We start from the raw sequence: 14,825 nt of genomic DNA on the forward strand, positions 1-14,825 counted from the left end.
ACATAGAAAGACACAGGACCTAGAATAGCTAAAACAGTTTTATACAAGAAAGCTAAAGTAAGAAGACTCGCCCAAGCCAATGGTAAGATATATCGTACAGCTACAGTAGTCAAGAGACTGTGGCACCGGTGGAAGGACTACACATGGAGCAATGAATGGGCCAGAATACGGGGCCCAGAAATATACCCACACAAATATGTCCAACTGATTTTTGACAAAGGTGAGTAGGTAAGTAAACGGAAGATAGCCTTTCCAATAAATTGTCCTGGAGCAATTGGAGCCGTAAGCAAACAAATGAATCTCCATCTAAAACCACACCTTACATAAAAATTGACTCAAAATGGATCATGGCCTTAAATGTAAAAGGTAGATCTATCAGATTTTTAGAAAAAAAATCGAAAAATTCTCAGGACTGAGGGCTGAGTTCTTAGACTTGAAACCAAAAGCACTATTCATAAAAGAAAAAAAATGATAAATTGGGTCTCATCAAAATTAAAAATTTTTGCTCTGTGAAAGGCCTGACAAAAAATAATGAAAAGTCAAGGTACAGTCTGGGAGGAAATACTTACCAACTACATATGTGAAATAAGACTCATACCTAGACATTTCACAGAAAAAGATATATGGGTGGTAAATTAGCCCAATGAAAAGATGTTCAACATTATTAGCCATTAGGGAATGCCAAGTAAAATGAAAATAAGCTGTAACTACACACCCAGTCAGAGGGGCTAAAATTAAAAATAGCGATATCACCAAATGTGAGCAAGATTGTGCAGAAACTGGATCACTCTTACATTCCTGGTGGGAATGTAAAATGGTGCAACCACTTTGGAAAAGAATATAGAGGTTCTTTAAAAACTATACATGTATTTACCATATGATCCCATAATTGCACTGTTGGGCATTTAACCAGAAATAATGAAATTTTACACAACACAAAAACCTATAGATGAATATTAGAGCAGCTTTATTCATAACAGCCAAAACCAAGAAACCACTCAAATCCTTTGATGGATAAGTGGTTAAAATAAATTGTGGTACATCAACAACATTGAACACTACTCAGCCAGCAAAATGAAACTCTTGCTGCATACAACAATTTGGATGGATCTGAAGGAAATCATGCTGAGTGAAAAAAGACAATCTCAAAAGGCTACATACAGGTATGAGTATATAAAGTCTGATTCCATTTATATAACATTGTTGACATTACAAAATTATAGAGACAGAATAGATTAGTGGTTACTATATAAAGGTGTTTGGGAAGAAGAGAATGAAGGAGATGGTTGTGGTGGCTGTAGCTATAAAGGGGTAGCACAAGAGATGCTTGTGATGGAACTGTTCTGGTGGTGATCAGATGAATCTACGTACGTGATAAAATTATATAGGAACTACACACACATACACACATGCAAATGACTGCATGTCAAACTGGTAAAATCTTAATCAAGTTAGTGGATTTTATCAATGTTTATTTCCTGGTTATGATATTATGCTATAATATACAAGAAGTTACCATTGGGGGAAAATGGGTAAAGGATATAGGAAGATCTCTGTATTATTTCTTACAACTGCATGTGAATCTACAATTATCTCAAAGTTAGTTTTTAAAACAATTCACTGACATGTATACACACATTATTGCATGTATCTTTCATTTGAATTTTTTAAAAGGTCACAAAAATATAAGTTCCATATTCTCCAATTTAACCTTGAATAAGCAATTAAAAATATAAGCTAAAATTACCAATTATTAGTTTAGTGATGAATCTTGAAAAATGGGAGACTGTTGACATCGATGCTTTGAGAACCAAAAGCTCTGAGTTAATTATTACATTTTGTGATAGAGCTAAAAGAGTAGAAAACCTTTACAGGGTATTTATCTAAGACTAAAACATTGGGCCAGGACATAGCGATTTTTTTTTTAATATTTGTAGTTTCTCAGGTTTTTTTTTTTTTTTTTTTGACAGAGTCTCACTCTGTTGCTTGGGCTAGCGTGCACTGGCTTCATCATAGCTCACTGCAACCTCAAACTCCTGGGCTCAAGTGATCCTCCTGCCTCGGCCTCCTGAGTAGCTGGAATACAGGTGCATACTACCACGTCCACCAAATTTTTAAAAATTTTTTGTAGAGACAGGGGTATCACTATGTTGTTCAGGCTGGTTCTGAACCCCTGGATTCTAGTGATCCTCCCATCTCAGCCACCCAAAGTGCTGAGGCGACATGCTAATCTTCTCTGTATTGTTCCAATTTTAGTATATGTGCTGCCAAAATGAGCATATCGGCCAGTATTTTTAATCATAAAATTATTTAGTTAGCAAAAACTTCTCTGTGAGACTCTAATAACAATGGTTATTATTAATCTTTAATATTCATTATACTTATTTTTGACTTGTGGCAGGAAATTATATTAACTCATTGAATATTTTCATAAAAAATTAAATTTAAAAGTGTTCATTATATTTGTAATATTTAATACTAATCTTATTATAAATGTATAAAAAATTGTTCAGATCCTTTTGGAATTACGAAAAAACACCTGTTTCTTCCTTGTATAAATTTTGATACAACCAAAAATGAATAGTGTTTATAACAGAAAGAATTTTAAAACATAATGCAGGATCTCAACTGTTCTTTCAATAATTGCTGTTCAAAAATCTTTATTGGAAGAGCACACAAGTTTTTCTTTAAAGTCAACAAAGAAAACTCGAATTAAATCTGACTAACTTTAGTTTTTAAGGGTATTTCTCCCTTTATTTTCCCCCATAGATATATTTCTTGAAGAATTTTTTAATGCTTAAAGTCAATTTTCATGCTCAATTGCAACAAGCCTCTAAATCTTCATGTATTCTTAGAATAATTTCTTGTCCTATTAAAAGATTCAATCTGTACAGTAGCTATTTTAAAAAATTTAAAAGAAAATTTAGCACATCCAAACTAATGCTCATTAAGTTGAAAATAATAACTTGCAAAATCTAGGCTTACCTGCCCAAAGCTCACAGCAATCATGGGTATATTATAACTGCAATTATATGAAGTCATGGTAACAGAATATTGGTTTGTCATAGTTGATCCATTTGTTTTGGTCTGATTCACCTGAAAGTACTTTAAAAATATTCCTTTATTTGCTAATGCAGGCAGTCTTCTCTTTGGCATTTCTAAAGAATATAAACAAATTAAATGGGAGATAAAATTGTAATATCTTCTGCTGCTAAAAATAAAATCATCAAATAATATCAACACGTCATGGAATAAAGTGTTCAAATTCAAATTTTAGAAAGAGACCTTAAGTAGTTTGTGAAGCTAGATTAATTTTCACTTCTAGATTATAAAGATTATAAAACTTTAATGTCTTTTGACATGTGAGCCCATCAAACAGAACCAAATATTTAAAAGTCACCAAACCCTGGGTCCCATCTAGCAGCCTTCTGTGAGTCAGTGGGCTTTGTTCTGTTCTTGGTTCCCTGAATGTGGTGCTCTGTAGGATGTGTACTTCATGAGGCCAGGACAAGGATAGTCGTGTTCACTGCTCTTTCCTTAGTACTTGACATAGTGCCTAACACATAGTAGGTGCTAAATGAATACTGTTTAATAAACTACAACATTTATCTCAGCAAAATCAACCGTCTTATATATGTGTTCCTCCAATCATAATGGAGGTCTGGGGATAGCAGATTCAAAAGGAGTGACTATAAAGCTGTAATAGTACTTTTTTATCACTTGACTCATTGTCTTGTACTTCAAAACAGTTCCAAAGGAAAGGATTCCAACATTCCTCTCAAAAATGGGAAAAGTCACTTTTTAAGGTGACTATCTATGGTAGGTTGATTTTTTAAAAGACTGTAGAGTTTAATTTTATTACTTTATTATCACATCTCAAATATGTATGTCTATTAACATGACTAGAAAAACAATGCTACACCTATCAAAAATACAGTTTTAATTTATGGTATTAATAATTGTCACTCTTAAGTTCACCTTAAGTTTCAGGTCAATCTTACAAGACAGACGTCAATGTCAATAGTTGCATTTTAGGAATAGATACTCTCTTAGAAATTGGTTTCTCAAAGATAAAACCAGGCAAAATAAAAATGTTTGCCACAGTTTATTTTTCCACACAAAAAAAATCCAGGATTATAAAGCTCATTCTTGCTATAATGAGAAAGTTTACATTACGGATGAATTTATCCTTAGAATAATTACCTTGCCATATTCATTAAAATAAAGTTAAATCATAATATTATTGATATGAAACAATGACTAAATATAGATTAATTTTTCTATCTATACTGTAGAATATAAAAATGATTTCCATGGTAAGATTTTACTAGATAATTTAAATAGTAGATATAAAATGATATAACATACCATCCAATGTTGAGATTGTAGATGTCTGTCCAATGTATACTATATCCACATAGAAGGACTGTGACTCTGATGCTTTCTGTAGACTAATTCTTTGAAGAGAAAAATTTGTCCCGGTGTATTTGGTTTGTATGAGATCCAGAAGATCTATGCAAGTATAGGTCCAGCTGGAATATGGTTGTTATATAGATCAGTTATAATGTTTAATGTAAACAAATGTACTATAAAAAGCATTAAAAATTTAAAGAGTAAAAGGATTTTTTCTCCCACAAGCATAATTTATTAGCACAGAAAAGCAGCCATAACAAGGCACCGCAGGCAGAAACTTGCATTGGCAGTAAGAGATTTAATGCTGCACACATATATAGCTTTTCTTCTATTTGTAGCCTTGGCAGTAGCCATAGCAATGTAAAATAACATTCTGTAATAACAGGTAAGGAAACTAAGGGGTACGCACATTGGTGTAGAGCACATTAGCAAAAATAAGACACAAGAATAGAACAAACTATTTTAGTAAAAACTGCCGAGGACAGAACAGTAAATTCAGTCCAATGCTAAGAAGCAAAACTGGAACTTGATATTATTTCCAGAAGAGCTCACTAGAGTAGCATTGCACATTATTCTAAGTGTCAAAAAGATGCTAAGTTATTTATAGATATAAATGGTTGCATAGTACCTTTGAAATATATAACTTGGATTCAGATTTTCCATTAAATAGTAACTGCACTGGAATCTCACAAATTACAATTAAGCATTTCAGCTGTGACAGTTTGTAACAAAGAGGTAAATACTGCCATCCAAGTAATTAAATATAGTTTAACAATAATCTTTACATCAGCTACCACTATAGTTATTAACTGACTAGTATGTTTGGGCACCTTCTAGTCTCATCCAGCTCTAGCTCATCCAAGCTTAGATGGCACATATGAGTTTTAGACAATTGTATATGGAACTATATTATGTTAAAGTACTCTTTAAATTAAAAAAGTACTTAGGGCTCTAAGTAGAATTTCACTACTAATTACATAATTCTGAAGTTTTAAAAACCCCAATTTAGAAAATTTTGTATGCTGAACAGGACCCTTGTAAGAAAAAAGGAGATGACAAGTGACATCAAAACTTAACTGAACTGCACAATGTGCTTTTGTGACTAGATAATTCCATTTTTGAAAAGAAAAGCAGCCTACATTTTAGATTTTGAAACATGATTCACAACTACAAATATCACTGTTTTGGGGAAGGTTATAGAACAATCCTTAAGAAAAAATGGCACTTTTAAAATTAACACTGTACTGAAAAAAACTAACACCAACCTGTCTATGTGATCTAAGTGGACTGTCTGACCTACATAAAAGCAGATCTAGAAATATCTGCTAGAAGCAAAAGCATTTACTTTGCCTTGACTGGGAATGGTTTTAATGAGAGAACCCTATTGTTTTTAAAAATCATGCTATTCTTGTTTAAAGGTCTGGTAACATTTAGCATAAAGAAAATCCATCAGCTCTATTAAATGTAGTGTATGTTGAAATTACTTCACAGCAGATAAATTATAGGCTAAAAGGAGAGACCTATTTGATGACATGGTAAGTGATGGCTTGACTAACATGGAAGAGCTGCGAACTGTAAAATGTTCCAAAATCCTGTATCAGTGGAGGAGTGAAAGATACAAGGATGGTGCGCATCAAAACTAAAGTTTTGATTTCACTGTTCAATTTGAACATGCAGCACTGTTGCAGTAAAAGTACCTTCAGATGTCCCTTCAGGAAGAACTTCTGCTTCATAATGATCCACCATAAGACTACTCATGATCTGAAGTCAACTGGGCATGAAGCATTGGTATATAATCATTCTTTTTATAGACTTTTCATGCTCCTTGCCAGCTAACAGGAGTAGTGCTGCCTTTATCCCTGGCATTGCATCTGCCCATGTGACTGCCAACAGAGGGTAGCTGTGGCTCTTCTGAGTCAATAATTATTCTGTGAAATTGCAGAATTGTCCCCACTGATTTCATTCATTCCAGGAGCTAACACTATGAGTTACATTTTATATATTGTATTAAACTGTATAGTGGCCTCAAAGGCATATATTTATGCATCAGGGGAATCAACAATTTTTTCAATACAAATATCTCTCTTGACACCAATAAATGAAAAGATATTCTGTGTTCGTGGATTGAAAGAATTAATAATGTTAAAATATTCATATTACCCAAAGCAAACTACAGCTTCAATACAATCTCTATCAAAATACTAATGAAATTCTTCACAGAAATATAAAAACAATCTTAAAATCCACATGGAAATGCAGATGACCCCAGATAGCAAAAGCAATCTGGAGCACAAAGAGCAAAGCTGGAGCTGTCACGCTACCTTACTTCACAATATACTACAAGGCTATAGTAACCAAAGCAGTATGGCACTGGCATAAAAACAGACACATAGACCAACGGAACAGGGCAATGATGTGCCCTCATCTATCCCCCTAAAACAAAAAACAACCCCAAGAAATAGATTTGTTTTATTTTTACAGTTTATATACTATAGTATAACTTAAGTTTTCAAATGTATGGTGTAACTTACTTGTTTCCATGAGCAAAGTTATATGTAAATCGTTTATCAGTGCTCCTAGTAATCTTGCCATTGTCTTGGTACTTGAATTTTATACCAATATAATTTGTCAGGAATCCTTTGTATGCTAAACATAACTACATAAAAAAATATGAAAAAAAATCAGTAACAATATCTTATCATTAAATTGTTTTGTAACAATTCAAATTAATTCAATCCAATTCAATAAATATTTATTGACCTTTTTTCATATAAAATGTACCAGATCACAGAGAAAGGAATGATTAATTTCAGCCAGTTAGCTGCAGAAGAATAGGGGAAGATTTTATAGAGGAGAAAGTAAAGTGACCTTACAACTAGTAGTTAATTCTTTTCTTTTCTTTTTTCTTTTTTTATTTCAGTATATTACAGGGGTACAAAGGTTTAGCTTACATATATTGCCTTTGCCCCACCTGAGTCAGAGTTTCAAGTGTGTCCATCCCCTAGACAGTGCGCACCGCACCCAGCACCCATGAGGTGTGAAGATACCCATCCCCTCATCCCCCCTCCCACCTGCCTGACACCTGATGAATTAATTAATTCTTTATTATTTTCTTAGATATAATTTCCTTTAAAAATGGAAACAATTCACTCCCTGTGGAGATAAGTTGTATACTAACTCTAACTAAAATTTAAAAGTCCATTCTACGTAGGGAAAGAAGAGAAGTAAACATTCAGGCAGATTAATTGGGATGTGAATGCAGTTGAACATTTAGAAATAGAGATGAAGGTCACTGAAAATAGCAATTAAATACCAATCTTAATGGTCCACACCTCCTTAAGCATGCCAAATGTATTAAGAGCTCAAACTTTAGAACATGTGCTACAGGTTGAGAGTTTTAAAACCAGAGAAATGGTGAATCTAGCCGGTCTTACATGCCCACACTAAAACTGCCATCTCCTCCTCCTAACTTTGTTTCACTTTTCTCATATCACTCTATGATGGCTATCCATTTTTGTTTCTTTTTAATTAATAAAGAAAAATGGAGGTGCTTATACATTTTTAGTTATTTTGGTATTTAAACTTGTGTGTAAATAATTTTTTTCTGAGATTATGAGATAAACAGAATGCATGATACATGGTGCTATATTTATATTTTTTGTTTCTTTTTGTTTGTTTGTTTTTTGAGAATCACAAGCAGTCAGAAGGTAAACTGCAACGCCTGTCCAACATGACATGATTTCACATGGCAAGTGCTTTTCCTTGTCTTAAAATTTCATGAAATTTTATTACTAAGGTATTTTCCAGATTCAATTAGCATATCATTTTGTTGAGTTTACCTGATTATAAGGAAATAATAAAATGTCTCCATATGGTAGTCTGTTTGGCTTAACATCTGCTGAATCAAAAAGAACAGCTGGGTTTTTCAGGGAATAACGACCACAGTAAGCATCAGTTTCAGCTGTCTTCTGCCCTCTATTAATATGCTCCTAGAGAAACAATAATATTTCAAATGAAAACATGATTTTATGTCCTGCTTTTTCACCAACATCTCCACCCAAGTCATTCAAGGTCCAGTGCAGATCCCATTGTTTTCCAAACTACTTTACTTGAAAATATTTTCTCCTTCCTCTGAAATTCTAAAGCTCTCATTCAGATTTATAATATTATTATTTAATAATCCCTTATACATGTATTTGACTATTAATATTTCCAAAGTGTTATGTTTTCCTTACATTATAAACTTCTTAAGGATATTTATTCATCCCTTCCCTAACTGTTCATTTTGTGTTTACCACATACCAGGTTTTTGTGTGTTTATTTTTTGTTTAATCTTCAGGATTCAAGTGGTGAAGAACGTTATCCATGTACACAGGGGTCCAGCTGGGACAAAGAAACTGATGATAATAACACTAAGGCTGAAGGGAGGCATCTAACTCACTTAAAAGCATCAAGAAAGGTAACTCAGAGGAAGTGACGTAGGTCTTTAAAGTCTCTCAAGATAAACATGAGTTATTCATATGGGAAAAAAGGGCCAAGGGGAGTTATTCAAATTCAAATGGGAAAAAAGGGCCAAGGGGGTTCAGAAAGAGGATGAAATATGTGCAAAAAAGCAAAGGAGTGAGAAAGCCTGGTACTGGGAAAGGCAAATAGCAAGGTTAGGTGGAGCTTAGAAATGCATGTTGGGGAGATGATGAGAGATAAGTAGGAAAGGAGTAGGATGTAAATTACTTGTGCAATCCTCATGGCTGCTACTACCCGGTTCAGAACAGGAGAACTCAGATACACATACATTTATTAAATTAAGTTGGAAAGATGGCCCATTAAATGGAAAGATTTTTTTTCTCACTAATAAATCTGCTCATGTAAAGTATCATGAGATATATTTTTACAGATATATATTTATTTCTAGGTCATTGACCTAAATTAGATAACCAGACTATCTATCTATTTCTTAATCTTATAATCTTCACTTGAAAATGGTAAATATCTGGCTTCCTCAAGTCTTCAAGAGTTAGCAAGTGTGTATTTAATTTTTTTCCTTTATTGTGTATCAAAGAAAAATCTTTATATCTCATTAAGAAAGAAATAATGACTAGGCATCACTAATTGACCACAGGGTGATCTCAAAAAGCAAGGGAAGCAATTTACTGTATAATGCTTCTCTGCAAATTGTATTCTCTGAACTATTGAGGAAAAATATACCCTGCGTCCATGTGAAGAAAACAAACAAAACACCCTGTAGATCTTACATTTGTCCATCTTGCCTACTTTCTATTGACCAGGAAAATTCATGTTTGGTGGAAATACAGCTTTCACAAACGAATCCTTTTATAATACAAGAAGATATTAGAACAGGCCTTACCAATAAACATATAACAAAATTATTTTTGCAATATGACTTTAAATGATAAAAAATTAATGCTAGTTCAAAAAAGAAATCATAAATTTCCCAATATTTATATGAATTCTTATTTGGTCAGTTTCACAGTTCATTGAATATTCCATACCAGGTTAAAATCAGTTTCATAGTCTCTGAAGTATTTCACAACAAATCCTTCTTCAAAATTTGCAATTTGTGGTGGACATTTAGTGCTAACCATTTCTTCCACTGCTACCTGAAACTAAATTCACAAATGAACTTTAGTAACTTTTTTTTCATGAAGAATTAGAACAGTAGTAATTCTACTACTAATTCTACTAATTAGTTTTAATAGGACATTTTTATAATTCCCATATTTTATCCATAATCATGAGATCATTTCCTAAATAATTTTAAATTAACAAGTGATAAATTTTAGTGTGAAATGAGCTTTCAAGAGGTTTATTTTAGAACAGCAGTATTTATATACAATTGGCTAATATTAGCTTACTTAGTTATTACATAAGTTAAACATATTTGCTTAGTAGTTTTTTAAGAACAGCAATGAAGCAAACCTAAATTAATTAGTACCAAATTAAGCAGATTCCAAATAAGTAATTTTTTCAACTAACTCAAAATTAACTGGGTAAAAAAATATACATTTCAATGTATTCTGTTTTTCAAAAGAAAAGATGCATAGGCTGTAAACCTGTATTTATGATTATTCCAAAAATAATAAATAATTCTAGATTATGCAGAAATTGGTAGACATTCATGAGTCTTGTATAACTTATCTATTTCTCTGGCAAAGCACAGAAATAATTCTTTAGAATTAAGAGCTTGAGATAATGTAAAATCTTTAATCATCAAATAAATATTAACTTAAACTCATTGTACAGGTAGTTGTCAAAATTCAGTAACTCACAATTCTTTCTTTGTGAACAGCTGCCCCATACGGAGCTACATTAGGTCCCGTTGGCACAGATCTAAGAATTCCGCTTTCCTTCTCTGTCTTTATAATATTTCCTCCCTTCTCTCCTCACAATGGGTTGGCTCCAACTCACCATGTCAACCAGGAGAATGTATTGCTACTATCTCAAGTGTTCTTTATAAAAGATTGACACGTACATGGCTTTCCGTTTAATAAAATAATAAGATTTAAACTTACCAGTACTTTATGGCTAAGCTTTTACTTACACGTCTCTCAAGACATTTCTGGCTTTTACATAATGACGAATTGGATTCTGGATGAAAACAATGTTAGGGCGGGTAGAGGGACACAAAGCTTCTGCAAGCAGAGCAAGGCCTAAGGGCTTTAAAATGTCTTGTCTAGAAAAAGGGGAGACTGTGCTAGACTGTCTCTGAGTCCTTTCAGACAAAAATGTCATGGTATATAAGTTGTGGTAAGTTGGTGAGGTGCTAAAAGATTTATAGTGATTTTTGGAAGTAATGTCTTTTTCCATCTGTCTACAAATGGCCAGTGAATGCTGTGAGAGGAGGCAGGGTAAATGCATGGCAGGATCATCCCTAGAGCATACTTCAGCTTCTGATGACTGTGGGGTAAGAGGCTTAGAAGCAATCCCATCCCAATTCAATGTGAATGTCTCCAAGCTGGGTTTTCCTTTGGTTTGTTCTGTAATATCCAGTGTGACATTATTCCCTTCAAATACTTCATAATCAAGCAGATCAAAGTCTCCTGCAATGAAAGACCAAACAAAATTCTTAAAAATTAACTAGTAAAATACCAGTATAACAGACACTTAAGTTTAACCAAATTGGTTTTATGTGGAGTTCCATTATCACAAAAGAAGGATGAATGAGGAAGATACAGATCCTTAAACTTGAGCAGATATAAACTCAACATAGCAGAAATAGCAAAACAGACAAAGTGCTATCTGTTTAAGGTGCTGTTTCTGTGGCTTAAAAGAAAGTATTATAAGATAAGATAAACAGATGGATATATTGGGACCACAAGGTAAAGATCAATGGACAGTAGGATGTTTCAAAAATTATTTTAGTTTTGTGCCAACACCATTATTTTAATACAAATGGCTCTATGTTGTTATTTTCTTTAGACATGAATAGGGCACAAAGCTGAATTTCTGGAAACATCCCCCAGCCTATGAGGCTTGTTCATACAATGTCACTTTGGGAGAAATAAGACCATGCGTCAGATGTCTGTCTTCTTTGGAAGGATGCTTTCCTACTGGAATTCTGTTGGCCTTTTCTGTTGGGTAAAGTCTTAGAATTTGAACGTTATGACTTATGTACCATATTTCTCTGCTATAGCCTTAAAATTTCTCTCTGATCTATAAATAGATCAACAAAGATAACCATATCTTCATTTATGTAGTATTTTGCCAATCTAATTTTGGAAGAATGTTTAGAACTAAATTCATGTTAAAAAAATTCTTTATCTTCCATTCAGCAATAAAATTAATGATTTCATAAAATGAAATATAAACATGGAAGTAACATTATACTTACATGAATTGGAAAATAATGACTGCCCAAAGAAAAGGAAGCACACATACACACACACACATACATTCAGGGACCTACTTCATAGGCTATATATACCAAATAGCCAAATTGGTTGCTAAATTGACTTTAAGGCAAAATGTTCATCTCAATATTTCTAAGTGTTTTGTAAAAAGCCTTAATAGGAGGTTAATAGCTAATACTTGAAAAAAAATGAGAAAATCAAATAAGTTTGTCTTAAACACAGGTAAATTTTTTTTTTAACTGCAGGACTCCTCAGGGATTTTAATACCCTTATGAGCTCTGTCAATCTTCAAGGGAGAACCATGGTTTGTGGTGTTTCCCATGGGAATTTGACCACAGATTCCTTTCAACAGGCAAAACTTGGCTTGATGGTGTCTCCTGGACAATATTGATTTACTTAAATTTTATTTTCAGAATTAATATTTTCACTAATTTTTACTAATTTATAAAGTAAGCTATTATATTGACAGTACATTTGTAATGCACATAGTACATTTCTCATGCACTGGAATTGTACATTCCTTGAAATACAACTAAAATTTAAATTATCATAGAAAAAAAATAGTCATTTAATTCTATTTCTCCTGACATTAATCAAGGCTATGAATCCAATTCTTTTTCTCTGTCATTTTATGGAACTTTTACCTTTTACAGTGGAATTGCACAGGATACAAATTTGTTTCCTAGAGAGGAGCAAAATGAAACACACGCTTACCTCTAGTTGATATAAAGGTTATCGTGTAGATATAGCTCTGGGGATTCCATGTTCTTGTTACTTGAACTGTATCTGGTTTTATAGACCAAAGGTCATTTAAGGCTGATTGGAGTAGGAAGTCAGAAGCATCAGCAGGCAGCAAGACTTTTGGATGAATTTAAAAACAGAAAAAACAAAAACAAAAAAGTTGAACTCTTTCTGGACTACCACAGCCAACACTGATGGTTTGTATTTAAAATTTTTAAGCACCCATACTTTGTACTAAGTTCTCACTTAGAGGAATTATGTTCTGAAATGGATTCAAGATCAGTAACATTGACTATTTAATTGATTTGTGATCTCTTTAAGGACAGGGCTCAAACTTTATTGCTTTAATATTCCCATAGTATCAAGCATTGTATTGGACAAAAAGTAAGCATGTATCAATATTTACTGATTAAAACAAATAACAGAAATACCTAAAATTCTTTTTCAGAATTTATTATAAAACTTAGAAATGCAATGTTGTTTATTAACTGATAAATTAGATCATAGATCTATCACTTAATTTGAGAAATTGAAAGACACATTTACTTCTCTGCAATAATGAATTTAATTCCTATTTTCTTACCTTACACCTGTAAGTCACAGGTGTAAGTTAAATGCACAATCTTTATATGTATTTACATATACATTTACATTTAGATATACAATGTATTTGTACAATGTATTTGTAAATGTATTTACATTTACATATACACTTATCATTATTCTTATAATAGAAAATAATGAATGGTATGTGCCAGAAAGTTCTTTGTATTGATGCCATTTTCTATGCCAGTCTGAAGGCTTTTATTCATAATATATTTTTCTGCTTTTTTGTCTACCATATTATTAAAACTATGTTTTCCAGACAGTAGAATTTGGCTAGAACAAATACTTCATGGCTACATCGATACATGAAGAGAAATAATATCTCCCTTATTATTTATAACTTACCAGTTTTTTCCATGTTATAGATTAATCTATATTGATAAAGTGAACATGAATTAGCTTCCACACATGGGCTGGTTACCTTGATCTTCTGAACTTCATTAATTGCATCAGTTGTTTCCCAGTTTTCCAATGTCATAACCTATTTTCCAATTTAAAAAGTCTCTAATATATGAAAAATTCATTTTAAAGCTCTAATAATTCAGCTATTCAATGCCTCTTTATTGCTCTATGATAATGATAAAATGATATTTTAATGTATTTAAAAATTTATCTTATCAAGTAACAGCCTTTTTGGTTTATAATACAGATTCTCAAAGCCACAATTCAATAATTGGCTGTGACCCCTTTCCCCCCAAACTAGTAAAATTCATAACCAAATAGAGCTCCTATCTTTGGACATTTCCTTTCTAGAAAGTGGATCTACTACCATAGCAAACCTGCACTTCCGGGATGATTGTTGACTGGGATTTGATAACTTGTTCTTCATTGACAGCATCTCCTGTTTGTTGTTCAGTGTAAACATTTCTATACTGGTACAGTCCAACATCAACAAAAGCACTCAGTCTATACTCTTGCAGCAAGATTTCAATATAATACCTGGAAAATAGAGTAACTTAATGAATGTAACTTTTTTTCCACAACACTTGTCATGAAATTTTTCAATGAATAAAATATCAACATTATTTAAAAAGTCTGTCTGTTAAATGATTTTTATTTTAGTGTCACTCATTTAAAATATTAAAATATTAAAAGTTTCACATCAGTTTGCTAAAATAAAATGAATTATGGAATGTATTTGTTTTAGTAGAGAGTTGTTCTCATTCATGACCTTGTCTAACTGTATTTAGGATGAGA

At 32.5% G+C, this 14,825-nt stretch overlaps 1 protein-coding gene and 1 pseudogene across 1 annotated transcript in view; both read right to left on the minus strand.

Annotated features, from left to right (window-relative positions):
* PKHD1L1 (PKHD1 like 1) overlaps window positions 1–14,825 on the minus strand; it is a 155,404-nt gene that overhangs the window by 97,147 nt on the left and 43,432 nt on the right. The window contains exons 15-23 of the mRNA XM_045561019.1: window positions 14,408–14,567; window positions 13,974–14,109; window positions 12,996–13,139; window positions 11,314–11,471; window positions 9,924–10,037; window positions 8,253–8,402; window positions 6,945–7,069; window positions 4,369–4,532; window positions 2,986–3,158 (exon numbers count right to left, since the gene is read on the minus strand). Of these exons, the coding sequence (XP_045416975.1) occupies window positions 2,986–3,158; window positions 4,369–4,532; window positions 6,945–7,069; window positions 8,253–8,402; window positions 9,924–10,037; window positions 11,314–11,471; window positions 12,996–13,139; window positions 13,974–14,109; window positions 14,408–14,567 (1,324 nt within the window). The remainder of the gene's footprint in view (window positions 1–2,985; window positions 3,159–4,368; window positions 4,533–6,944; window positions 7,070–8,252; window positions 8,403–9,923; window positions 10,038–11,313; window positions 11,472–12,995; window positions 13,140–13,973; window positions 14,110–14,407; window positions 14,568–14,825) is intronic.
* Window positions 2,217–2,280, minus strand: LOC123645340 (annotated as a pseudogene).

The sequence above is a fragment of the Lemur catta genome, chromosome 9, assembly GCF_020740605.2.
Source record: "Lemur catta isolate mLemCat1 chromosome 9, mLemCat1.pri, whole genome shotgun sequence".
NCBI classification, from domain to species: domain Eukaryota; kingdom Metazoa; phylum Chordata; class Mammalia; order Primates; family Lemuridae; genus Lemur; species Lemur catta.